Raw genomic sequence first — 13006 nt, 5'->3', positions numbered from 1 at the left:
TAACATCCGGGCATTTCAGCAGCGCGCAGAGTGAGCGCACTAGCGACACCGCGTGGACAAAACAGTAAACTTCTTTGGGTTTTAACTATGGGTTTTAATGGCGTTAAGCAAACCATTTTATAGGCCATTATAGCCACCGGATTGGAATGTGGAGCATTAGATTAACAGAACAAGAAAAGAAAAAGAAAAAAAAACAAAGGAAACTAAATTATCAATTGTTTTCTGTTACTCCCAATTGACTAATTAGAAGATTGTGTACTTTCCATGATGACTTTCCCAGCAGATTCTCAATGCAATGCCGTGTCCTTCATCAGTTAGTCCCGATATAAATTCCCTTCTTTCCTCATCGTACTCGTATTGGTCGTATTATATCATACCTTATTTTTAAAAAAAAGAGTATTATTATATATCATGCCTGTTGCAATCCATCAGTACATACTTGACAGTTTCCGGTATATTATAGTGTGTTGTACTACACGTTGATTATGTTCAATATGTATTAATCTGCTGATTTTTTTCTCCAATAATAGCTTGTTTGGTTTGTAAAAATAGTGAAAATAGTAAGAAATGGCGACACAATTTCCCAGAGACCAAAGTGACATCTTCACAATGTGTTTTGTTTTGTTCAAAATATTTTCAAAATGATTTTCTGAAAATTGACTAATTTATTAATGGACTAATGGTTTCAGCGGTACTTGTATAAACTGTTGGGGAGTTTAACTTATAACAAAACATTATAAACTGTTCATATGTTTTTATGCAAAAATCTTAATTTGTAAAGTAACTAAAACTGTCACACAAATGTAGTGAAATAGTAGTATAAAGTGGCATGAAAAGAAAATACTCAAGTAAAGTATAAGTACCATAAATGTGTACTTGAGTACAGTACTTAAGTAAATGTACTTGCTACATTCAATCACAGTTCAGAAGCCATTCTGCTGTGGTTTATTACGGTGCTTACTTATGTAAAACACTTTGCAAAATTAAACTATGTACAAAAACTTAAAATTACTCTCTGTATTAATAAAAATTAAACTATTAAAATAGCCTACAACTAAATATGGTGACCTCTTCTTCGCCCTCCATTGTCTACCACGCACGGGCAAACGATGTGCAGCAGCGCCCTCTGCGGTCACAGCTTTCGGTACAACACCGGTCGTATACAAATCAAGCGCACCTACAACTGTCAACAGTGTTGTGCATGTGGAGCGCGGCCGTATGGCTGCTTGTTTTACGGCAATCAAACCGTGTCGATAGTCGCTATAATCAGCCAAGACTCAACCGTTTGCAGTCAGACGGACAACAGAACTGAGTAACAATGGCTCATCTAACACAAAACCCCGCTGACAAAGAGAGGTGAGTTCTTGTAAAAGCTAGCCTGTTAGCCTAGCTAAGCTAAAGCTAGCCTGCTTAGCCCTTCGCTCGAGCTTTGTAAAAACTCCTATAGAAGATTTTTAAATATAACGAGAACTCGGCTATTTGCAAACGTAACTTGCTTCTTAATCGTTACTGTAGTAAACGGGTCGATTCCGAAGGCCCACTCTTCAATTCGGCATGCATTTATTTCGGGTTTTAGCTTTTTAATCCAACAAAAAACGACTTTTTTGGTTTACATTGTTTATTACAGCCGAAGAACCCTGCACGGTGGAGTAAAATTGGCGATTGGAGGAGTAACTATGTCGGGTACACAGATTTAGCAGAATAAACCCTTTTACCAAATTACTGTAATGACTTCGATGTAAAGTCTTCTAAAGTTTTGCGAATTTTTTTGTCAGAAACCGTGTCAAGTGTAAAATGATGTAGTTTTTACATTAAGTTTGGCCTGTCGTTGTAACACTAGCATGACGTGTATTAAAAGGTTCCAGTATTTGGCCGTGAAATATTAAAGTTATATTGATTTTTACGAGGGAAGACGACGGAGGACAAAAATATACTTGATCTCACATTATAGAATTGGGATTAGATTAAGTGTACATGATTAGGTTACTTCCCAGTCAAGAGTTTAGCGAATGATTGACCATTTGCCACTCCGAGCCAGTTAGCCATTCATTCAGACCAGCGTTTGTCCTGTCGTACAACTGAATGTAACATACAGCTTCTTAAAAGTCGGTAACGTTACGAGCTCTACAGTAAAGTAAATTAACTGTAAAGAGATGGAATTAAAAAGGAAACTAAGTAGAATCTATCTACTAGAATTTTCCATTCAGTTCAGTTCCAGGTCACATCATCAGTTTTTTTTGTCTTAAAGCTATAGCACGCAACTATTTTATATTAAAATGCTCATATTATGCTCATTTTCAGGTTCATAATTGTATTTAGAGGTTGTACCAGAATAGGTTTATGTGATTTAATTTTCAGAAAAACACTTTTTGTTGTACTGCACATTGCTGCATCTCCTCTTTTCACCCTGTGTTGAGCTCTCTGTTTTAGCTACAGAGTGAGACATAGCACTTCTGTTCCATCTTTGTTGGGAGTCGCACATGCGCAGTAGCTAGGTAAGGACTACTAGCTAGTCAGTTGCAGAGTATGAAGGCGTGCCACACCAGCAGCTAGGCGAGCATTATAACGTGTGTTACAAAGTGATGGGCATTTGTCACGGAAGTAAAGGCTGAACTACAATAGAGCTGTTTGGAGCAGTTTGTGAACAGTGTTTTCTGTTGGAGATGGTAAGTCCCTTTGGGGTGGACTTTGGGCTTTTTCACTTTGTAAACCTATAAAGATAAATAACACAATAAAGGAAAGGGCAAAAGCATAATATGAGCACTTTAATAAACATCCGCTGATTGAGCCTATCACCTCCACAAAACTCTTACTGTATTTCTCAGTATGGCTATGTTTAGAAAAGAATGTAGTCCGGCGACTTCACACAGAAGCCCGAGTGATAATTGCTCTTCTGAAGAGTCCATCATGTGTTTTAATCCTCCGTGTCCTCCTTGGCTACTAGCAACTGCGTGAAGGAGGGGTGGGGGTGGTGTGTGATCACAGAAGGCTTGTGTCATGTGGATGCAACGACGGTGTTGTTGTTAGTGGTGTTGTCATTACTTATGATTCCTCATGGGGGAGACATAACTATGCACTATAGCTTTAACGTCTGGGATGTGTTTCAGGTTTATCTGCGTCTATCCCATCTACATCAACAGTAAGAAGACGCTGGCTGAAGGACGAAGGATCCCCGCAGAGAAGGTTTTTACTTTCAACAGTTTTTCATGACGTGTAACCAGAACACCTTCAGTTTTTTGTTTTTTTGTTGTTGATATTTCTACCTTCCAACAAGCTGCTGGTTGTTAGCAGGACGCACCACCATGATGAGAACAGGGCTGCACGATTCTGGTTAGGGTTAGCGAGTCCCACTATCCTTAAGGAGACCCATTCCCTCTTCATGCAGAAGACAGTATCTTCTAATTTAAATGGGCAGCTTATATGCTGCAAGAAATGCTAAATTTAATAAACTTCAACTAAGTGTGTTGTCTATAATACTCAGCTCACCTGTAGCCAGATGCCCGCCAAAACACTGAGGCCTTGACCAGGCCTTGTCTCAAGGGAGATTGCTTTGACAACATTTGATATGTTGGCAAACTATTTTTTTCCACTTCCAAAATCCAAGCAGGTAAAGAGCTGCTTTAATGCTGTGATCATCAGGGAAACAGCTGTAGACTCACGATGAAATCCAGACTGTCATGTTCATGTACATTATGTTTCCACAGTTCAGCTTGATCATGGCCTCAAAATGATGCTGTTTTTGCTCGTCACTTAACTGTGGTGTGTAGCATTAGAGCAGGTCGCACAACATGAAGAACAGTTGTTGGAAGGCAATGACTAGTGGTTGTAATCAGACTCTGTAGTCTTTTTAATGCTCCGCTGGATGTTTAAGTCAGAATCAGGTTTACTTACTTATGTAGGTTTTCACATGCAAGGAATTTGCCTTGGTGTTTTGGTCCATAATAATTAACATAGTACGAGAAAAAAGAAAACAAGTTTTGCTGAAGTCAAGCATCATTAATATAAAAAAATTACAATCAAAAATATGAATGAATTAAAATGAAAAGAGCTGCACAGTGTTTGAAACAAAGTAGATGAAATGTGCAAAATATTGACCAAGAAATGTGCAACTGTTCACAGAATGGAGAGTGGTCGGGGCGACGGGTATTTTCTGCTGAAGTTTTTCTCGTCTATTTGTGACGTTTCCGATCGTTGTACTAATTTGCGGTGTTACTTTTGGTTACAGAGTAAATTGACTGTCGTCCTAGTCTTTACAGGGTTCATACGTTTTGATAAAACCTGGAAAAGTTATGGAATTTGAAAAAATGCAAATTCCAGGCCTGGAAAGGTTTTGGAAACATAAAAAGACCCAGAAAGTTTTGGAAAAGTCATGGAATTTTTTTTTTTCACACAGTATAATAATATGTGATTAATAAATGTATTTTCACGTTGTCCTAACCTCAACGTTCTATTCGGGGCGCGATATTACGAATCCCACTATGAACCACATAAATTGTCATTCATTTTTATTGTTAAACCTCTGAGGGGAAAACTAACACAGATTTTTATTCTTATTGTATAATGTCGACTGACATTTTCAGGAAAACATAGTCATGGAAATTTGCCTAAAAGTATTGGTTAAAATGCGTATGAACCCTGTCTTTAAATCCAGTTCCACACAGCAGTCTGAACAACCCTTTACAAGGTTTTTGTCATTTATTTGTTCTCATTTGTTGATGCATCTCAGAGAAATTAGGTCAACCCCCCCCCCCCCCCCGCCCCACCATGCAGTACAGTACAGGGGGAGGTGTCCTGAATACAGGTGGGCTAGAAGTCCAACAACAGTAGTCACTGTTGTCCGACTTTACCATTACCACAGTGTACAAAGCACAGCAGCAATAATACCTAAAATATTTTCAAGGCAAATGTGTTTATTTTCGATGCAACCGACCTCCCCGCTACTTCAAACATGGCAATTTTCAATTCATTACGCCGCCTCAGATGAAAGCAGCGGATTGTAAATGTAGTGTAACATGCAGTAAATAAACCAATGAGGAGACAAACCGCTGATGTTGTGTGTCTGCAGGCGGTGGAAAATCCGTCCTGCGCTGAGATCAGAGACGTGTTGACGGCAGCTGGGATGAATGTCTACGTGGAGGTAAAAAGAACAACTTTATTTTTTCCTGCAAGAAATCAGAAAATCACTTCATGAAGATGACAACAAATATATATTTATATGCATGCGTTTGTTTCCCAGAACAAAATGCACCCCAGAGAGTGGAACAGGGACGTCCAGTTCAGAGGACGTGTCCGAGTTCAGGTGAAGCAGGCGGACGGCAGCCTTTGTCAGGACAAATTCACCTCCCGTAAGTCCAACAAACCAATGTTTGACTTCATGCGATAATAAAATGTATGTTCTGACCGTATTTGTCTAGTTGAGTTTATAGATTCAGGATTTTTTTTTTTTTTACCTCGATCCAATGCTCAAGGTTATATTTACCTAAATGTTGATTAAATATGTATCTGACACATTCATGAGCTACTTGATCCAAATACTGAAGGTTCTTATTCAAAACTCTATTGTTTAGAAGATTAAATGATTGATCTGATGTGAATAAAAGTTTACCTGGATTATTACTAATAGATTATTAGTCGTTGAGACGTCTCACTCTGACTGTAAGGCCGGCAACACACTGGCTGCGTGGCATGAGCGTGGTGTTTCTGTTGCGTTTCTGTTGCGTGGCGGCTGCGTGGCGTTTTCTATGTCTTTGCATACCAGAAACATGTCTGATGCGGCGCTGCTGCTGCTAGCCTTGTCTGTACAGTTTCCCATTGATAACGTGCTCTCAAGCAGTAGTATACTTCATGTTAAACATAAATAAATACTGATTTGATTACAGCAAAGACAATGTCGGCAGTATTGACGGTAAAATAGGCTACAGAATATTTCGTTCTGTATTGACAAGTGCAATATTTGAAAATCGCTAATTATTATTTATTTTTTTAAATTACATTTATATCTGCATTTTTGTCAAAACCTAGAGACTTCCAAACATCAAAATGTCATTTATTAAATGTATTCGTGTCAAAATGACATATAAACATCTTTTCCTATTCTATTTTGCCTGGAAACGCTTCCAACACGCTTGCGTGTCGCGTGAAAAGTAGCCGTCGGTTCTATTTCTAGCGTGCACGGGTTTTCGGCATAGCTCGTGCCGCGCCTGAGACGTGAGTGTCACGCAGGCAGTGTGCAAGCTCTAACCTGTTAACATGGGAGCCGAAATAAAAAAGGACACGCCACGCAGCTGACACGCTCACACCACGCAGGCAGTGTGCAGCCGGCCTAAGTGGTGTTGAGTAGAGTGGAGCTTCTCTCCTCACAGATGATCTGTGGTCGAGTTAAAGACACACAGACCTTTTGTTTCTGTCATCAAGTTACTAGTCTATATCCTTGACGTTACACTTCCGGGATTGCTCCGTTGCCGGATTTCACTCATTTAGGCCGGAAATCCGTTGCCTTGGACTACCTTTGTGTTGGCATTTTAAACTCCGGTCAATTTATGGAGGACTAGGGTTAACATTTTCTCAGATCTCAGCAGGGTAAATCCAGACAGCTAGCTAGACTATCTGTCCAATCTGAGTTTTCTGTTGCACGACTAAAACAACTTTTAAACGTACACATGTTCCACCAAAACAAGTTCCTTCCGAGCCTATTTTGCAGCGGCACCGCGGCTTTTCTCCGGTTTTTAGCACCGCCCAAGACGTTTGTGATTGGTTTAAAGAAATGCCAATAAACCAGAGCAGGTTTTCCTTCCATCCCCGAATGCTATGTGGAGCAGCCAGTCTGGCAAAGTGAGACTTTCAAGTTGCAGACTGAATTAACATTTGTTAGTGATCAGCTGATATGACCTGCCGCCGGAGACATTTGTCATTTTAACTGGTAAAAGTGACGTCAGCGGCGGCTAAACATGAGTCAAGTTCTGATGTTTTTTTTATTTATTTCCTTAGGTAAAGATGTGATGTTTTACGTAGCAGAGATGATCCCTAAACTAAAGACTCGGACCCAGAAAAGTGGAGGAGGAGACACCAGCTCTCAGCAGGGAGAGGGAGGAAAGAAGAGCAAGAAAAAGAAGAAATAAATGCATAGACATTTTCTTTTTTAAATTAATTTTACGTTGATCGTCGGGCAGAATCAAACCCTCAACTTATACTGAAGTTTTGTGTTTTTTTTTTTTTTTTTTTTTTTTTTTTTGAAGAGTTTATTGTCATCGAGACCTCAGAAACCCGTTCATCTGCAGGCTTACAAAATTAAAATATATCTGTTTCCCCTTTAAGTCCTTGTATTTTGACTCGACTGAACATTTCTCTGACCTGAGACCTGTGAAACCTGCTCACAGCTGATTGTGTAGTTTCCAAAAACACGGAGAAAGGAACTCATTTCTGTGTTACTTCAAATTTCAAAGTGGATGGTGTGCATCTTTTGCTTCTGTTTAATACCTTATCCCTCCTTCCCCACATTTTGTAAAATGTGTTTTTCTTTGAAGACCAGATGAATAAAGAGTTCCTTTTCTCAACTTTTTTGTTGATTTCATTTTAGCAAATTTATCATCCTTGGAAAAGTAATCAAAGAAACGTGTTGTATTGAGCATGTTCGGGTAAATTACAGTTTATTTTCAAATTTTATAAATAGCGATTTGGCAATTTGACCTCTTCCAAACTTATGGCTGTTGCTCTGTCACTTAGCATGTGGCTAGCTTAGCTGTAGTTTAGAACGAGTCCAGCTGAACCAGAACTTGAGGGAGTTTAAAAAATAAACTGGACCTGATTATTCTGTCAAAACGAGCTTAAATTCAGCTAAACTGGATGTTCAATGAAGTTGCATGAAGATCCTTAAAGGGACAGTTCTTATTTCTTGAAGTGTATGAATAGTCAATGACAGTTTTTGTCAATGAATGGTGGCTTTAAGAAGAAGCATAGAACCGCGTCAGTGTCCCCGTAAAACCAGTGCCTTGTAGCCATAACCAGATTCTCTTTCACTCTACCTGTAGCCATAGACTTAACCATAGATCATGTACCCCGGACGAGACGTCATCTCTTCGGTTCTTTGTATGCGGTTACCAGGCAACGGTGTTTTTGCATTTTGGCTAACTTACAACCTAGCTAGCCCGGTGGGCTATATGATAAACTAGGGGTTTTAAACTAAGTTAATTAACGAACACCAGATGGCCGGTTATCTGATAGACCCGAGCCGGGCTCCGGTGGCCTTTGGGCGGCGGGCCGTGCCACAGCTGTTCGAGGAGCTGCAGCAGCCGGAAGCGGACAGGAGGCTGCGGGCTCTGGCTTCACTCTGCGACCTGATGCACGACCCGGAGCGGATCTACCAGACTGTTAACGGGGGTAGCTAATAACTCCGAGTTCACAACTCTCTACTCCACTGTATTTATCTGACAGCATTTAGTTACTTTACAAATTAAGATTTGTACACACAAAAGATATAAAGAATTTGTAAAAATCGGATGTTATGTTAGCTTATAATATAAATTAAACAGTAGCCTACAGCTAAAAAAAACTAGCCCGTTAATCAATTAGACAGAAAATGAATTGGCTTTTAATTAATTAATTAAAAGAGTGGGAAAATGTGCTGTTACTATTTTGTAAGCAAAACACATTACATAGTAATGAAATACTGCTTACAGTTAGCTACAAATACAAATTCTTAAGAGACTTGGGTTTGGTGGGAATCTGCAGTGCAAAAGTTAGTGTTATGGTAATGTGCAAAACCAGCATAATAGAAATTAGGCTATAAAGCTCATAATACTTACTACTATATTGTTACTATAATATTAGGATTTTGAAGAACCTTTACTTGTAATGGAGTACTTTTACATTATAGTATTGTCACTTTTACTGAAGTAAAGGATCTGAGTACTACCATCTGTTGCATCTGGGTTTTTTTCTGTTGTTTTTTTGAGGTACCTTGATTTCATTTTTCCTCTTAGTGTTTTTCAGGATTTCTATGTTTACACAGAAAATCATTCTGGTTATCCAATTAAAAGAACTATTAACTAGTTTGGAACCAAACGTATAATTGATTTTGGATGATTTATAAAATGTAGAGATGGGAAAGGGAAGGAAATTAACTCTACAATTGGAGGAAAAAGAAAATCAAAATTCATTTTGGGCCTCCTGTCATACAGAGTGCTGACATATTCTTCTTCTTCATCTGCAGGTTTTCTGGAGCAGTTGAAGGTTTTGTTTGAGGATGAAGATTCATCAGTCAGAACAAAAACCTGTGAGCTGCTTCACCTCATGACTGCCCACAGCATCGGCAGGTAGGTAGACAGACTAAAACAGACACTCACTGTAGTTTTTTTTAATCAAACAAACAGGAGTAAAGAGTGCATTTGTTGGGGACTATTTTCAATGGTGGATGAATCCACATTTGGTGCTCTAGTGAGAATTTGTGGCAGCAGGACGGTGTATGTGGGATTGAGTCAACATAAACTTCAGTATGGTTTTAATGGTAATGAAGAAACATGTCACTCAGTGTTTTTATGGCACAGAGGAAGAAGATATATCAGGCTGTGATACACACACAATACTTGTTAGTAGATACATTCAGTGATGAGCAGTTTGTCCTTGCTGTACTCTATGATGTCACCAGCAGGTGGCAGTATAACACAAATTACTGAGAATCAAACTGTAGTGAAGGCTTTTGTCACAGTGAAGATTTAACTTTGCAAATAAGTGACAGACAGCAAGAAGTGTAACTAAAGTATAGCTTTAAAACCCACTGTTTGTCTCTGTTGTCTCCTCCTGCAGACAGGCCCTGCTCTCCTCCTCCCTCCTCCCTTCTCTCTCTCAGCTGGTGGACGACAGCTCGTCCTCCTGCAGGAGGAACGTCCACCGAGTGCTGAACCGCCTCACTCTGCTGCCTGCAGGTAAACTCATCATGTCTCCATCAACACTTTGGAGTTCTTAATCAGTTATTTGTTTTGTAAACCTTGATTCAGTTTGGTAACAATCAGCCAAAACTGATAAGTCAGCAATTTAAAACTATCCTTATTCTACTAAAAGGGGAAAAAAAGAAGTATTATTTCTGTTATTTCACTGAATATATTAATGTAATAACAAACACTATCTCCATTAAATTGTTTTCCCACTAACAGTAAAACTAGTAAGTGATTGTAAAAGCTGTTAAAAAAAAAAAATTCTGTCGTATAAACATGGCTAATAAACTCTCATTGAACAGGTAAACTGTGTGAGCACAACTACAGTTAGTACGGTGAAGCAGGAGTCGATGTTTATAACAGACAGTTCTAATATTTCACCTTTGTTTTCTCCTCCCAATAAATGAGTCTGACCTGAGATTATATCACTGCAGGTGCAGACGCTCTCCTGGCTCTGGTTCCTAAACTGATGCTGAAGCTGAGAGGGGAGGAAGATGAGGAGGAGGAGGAAGAGGAGGTGCAGGTGCTGCTCCTCTCCACCCTAAGCTCCTGCTCCAGGCTGGATGCTCTGCCGGCTCTGGCCTCTGACGGTGTCTCGCTGCTGGGCCACAAGCTCTCCCACCGCTCCCCGAACATCCGCAGGGAGGCAGCTGCAGTCATGATGGCCCTCAGGTTAAACACCATGCAGGCTCTGTTTCAAAGAGTGGGGAAGTGTGCTGTTATATACTGCTGCAACGCTGTCACTTCAACTCACACCTCAACTTCTTTCAGGGCTTATACTTACATTTGAACTCAACGCTTGCCCATAAACTCACACTTCGTCATTCAAGTCTTACAACTTTACTGAAACTTCAGAATTCCTCTCAGTGTTTCCGCTGACAACTTCAACAAACTTTTGAATTTAAAGTCACACTTGAGCTTCTTTCAGCAGGTTCACTTTAACCTCACTCAGCTCTCACATGTAAACTCAAACCTAAACCTCATTCAGAAAAAAACTAAAACTCAGTTCCAGTCAGCACTAACATTTAAACTCCTTTTTGTGCTTAAGCTTTAACAATTAAACCCACACCTCAAATTCATTCAACTCACTTACAGTTAAACTGAAACTTCAGCATTAATTTTAGTGTTTCCACTTTATGCTTACACCAAAGTACTGCAAACTTTTGATGCTTTTTAAGACCTCAATAAGGTAAAGTTAACAGCCTCTCCTTTGCAGAACAAATGCATGTTAGCGCTGGGCGACATGTTGTTAACCGATTGCAATATTAATATTGATACTTTTCCCACATTGATATGTATCTCATTCATCATACAACAAACACATGCAAAATCCCATTAAAAAATGTCAAAATAGGGGCGACCTCTAACTCACCCGGTAGAGTGTTCGCCCTGTGTATGCTGAGTCCTTGGCAGCGGCCCCGGTTCTAATCTGATCCGTGGTCTTTTGCTGCATATTTCCCTCTCTCTCCCAGCTTTCCTGTCTGTAATATCAAATAAAAAGCTAGAAATATTATCTTTAAATCTCGTTTTTTCTTCTGCTGGTTCCAGTGTTTGTGAGGATGGGAAGCTCAAAGTGTGTGAGGAGTCGTTACTTCCTGTCCTGGTCGACCTGCTGCATGACGAAGACATCGAGGTTCAGGCCAACGCTGCAGGAGTCATCATGTACACTGTGATCATCACCACAGGTACAAATACACACCTTGAAGTATTTTTCCTCACTGTGAATTCCCATTTCAAGTTTTTTTTTTATTTTCCTGGATGATGTAACGATCACACAGGTTCATGTTCTGACCTTCAGTTTGAATTGTTACAACTTTGTTTCTGACAAATCAGGTTTTATTCTGTCTCTTAATACTACAATACCCATGAGCCTCAGTTGCTGTTGAGAAGAAGAAGCCAAGGAATAAAACCTGTTACAGAGAGTGAACTTATTTTGATTAAGTTACTACAATCTTTAGCTTTAGCTCCTCGTTAGCAGAGCACACAGCATAATGTGAAGCTCTACGATTGGATTTTTGTTTGTGAAACGCGCCCTGGGAGTCTGGTGGACTTCTCTCGTTTGTTTTTATGTACACTAGTCTACAGTATATCAACGATGTTTCATTCACGGGATAGTTCTGGTGTCGCCGGCGGTTCTGTCGGATGTCCCTCACCTTCTGCTTTCTTTGTGTTGGCATTCTAAACTCCGGTCGATTCGGGAAACATCCTCCGAGCTAGAACCGACAATCAAATTATATTTATCTTTTTTTTTTGTTTTTGTATTTCATCACACACTTGACAGCCATTATAATTCCAGAGGTCGCCTCCCTACGTGCACATGTTCCACCAAATCAAGTTCCTTCCCGAGGCTATTTTGCAGAAGCACCGTACCTGTGTCCGGCGCTTAGCGCCGCCCAAGACAATTATGATTTGGTTTGTTTGTGGTTTAAAGAAATGCCAATAAACCAGAGCACAGTTTTTCTCCTTTACTGGAAGGTTGTGTGGACTAGCCAGACCTTCCTCCGCAGCACTGTGGAGGAAGGTCTGGCAACGCAAGACTATATGTACACAGGCTTCTTGTACTTCTGATCTTTTATTAAAGGATCAGATATTCTGTTGTTACAGTTGTTAATCTTTTGTTCTGATGACTCAACAGGAGAGTTTGTCTTCTGTCTGAACCTTAAACGCACCATGTGACTCCTCTTGACCTATCAGGTAACAGAGTTTGATTGCAGGTAAGCAGCAGTGTCTGGATCTGGACGTCATCCCCATCCTCCTCGAACTGGTGTCCAAGAAGGAGGAGGAGGAGGAGGAGAAGGAGAGGAAGAGCAGGAAGGCCCTGGTCATGTACTCCCTGCGCGCTCTGACTGCCCTGGCTGAAGCTCCGGATGGCCGCCGCCTCCTGCTGGAGCAGCTTCCCCTGCTGCTGAGGAGGAGTGAGGCTGCAGAGGAGGACCACGACATCCGGCGGGACGCTCAGACCGCCGTCAGAGTCATCAACTGGAGACCCTGAGAGCCTGATGACCTCTGACCTCCAGAACAGACCTGCTGGGTCAACCTCTGCTGATTACATAATAAATAAATGTAAAAAAATTCTA

The 13006-nt window shown here is 40.3% G+C and overlaps 2 protein-coding genes across 3 annotated transcripts; both read left to right on the top strand.

The window, feature by feature from the left end:
• Window positions 1-1130: 1130 nt before the first annotated feature.
• Window positions 1131-7553, top strand: srp19 (signal recognition particle 19). The gene is made up of 5 exons (XM_031308867.2): window positions 1131-1356; window positions 3108-3183; window positions 5066-5137; window positions 5237-5345; window positions 6988-7553. Exons 1-5 carry the CDS (start codon window positions 1319-1321, stop codon window positions 7116-7118), a joined length of 426 nt encoding a protein of 141 aa, XP_031164727.1. The 5' UTR covers window positions 1131-1318; the 3' UTR covers window positions 7119-7553.
• A 511-nt stretch (window positions 7554-8064) lies between these two features.
• Window positions 8065-13006, top strand: rsph14 (radial spoke head 14 homolog). Of its 2 annotated transcripts, none has more exons than XM_035999081.1 (6): window positions 8065-8376; window positions 9206-9311; window positions 9802-9920; window positions 10364-10601; window positions 11478-11614; window positions 12644-13006. In XM_035999081.1, exons 1-6 carry the CDS (start codon window positions 8202-8204, stop codon window positions 12919-12921), a joined length of 1053 nt encoding a protein of 350 aa, XP_035854974.1. In that variant the 5' UTR covers window positions 8065-8201; the 3' UTR covers window positions 12922-13006. The 2 variants fall into 2 exon arrangements, with proteins under 2 accessions (XP_035854974.1, XP_031164723.1); XM_031308863.2 differs by having other exon boundaries at window positions 8070-8376; window positions 9209-9311.

Source organism: Sander lucioperca, chromosome 2, assembly GCF_008315115.2.
Source record: "Sander lucioperca isolate FBNREF2018 chromosome 2, SLUC_FBN_1.2, whole genome shotgun sequence".
Classification (NCBI taxonomy): Eukaryota; Metazoa; Chordata; class Actinopteri; order Perciformes; family Percidae; genus Sander; species Sander lucioperca.
This window is presented reverse-complemented; position numbering and strand designations above follow the sequence as displayed.

Coding starts and splice junctions, on each gene's coding strand:
- rsph14 (XM_035999081.1), top strand. CDS start 8,202: ATGGCCGGTTATCTGATAGACCCGAGCCGGGCTCCGGTGGCCTTTGGG. Junction 9,312..9,801: donor ACTGCCCACAGCATCGGCAG/GTAGGTAGACAG, acceptor CTCCTCCTGCAG/ACAGGCCCTGCTCTCCTCCT. Junction 11,615..12,643: donor CACTGTGATCATCACCACAG/GTACAAATACAC, acceptor GTTTGATTGCAG/GTAAGCAGCAGTGTCTGGAT.
- srp19 (XM_031308867.2), top strand. CDS start 1,319: ATGGCTCATCTAACACAAAACCCCGCTGACAAAGAGAG. Junction 1,357..3,107: donor AACCCCGCTGACAAAGAGAG/GTGAGTTCTTGT, acceptor GATGTGTTTCAG/GTTTATCTGCGTCTATCCCA. Junction 3,184..5,065: donor GAAGGATCCCCGCAGAGAAG/GTTTTTACTTTC, acceptor GTGTGTCTGCAG/GCGGTGGAAAATCCGTCCTG.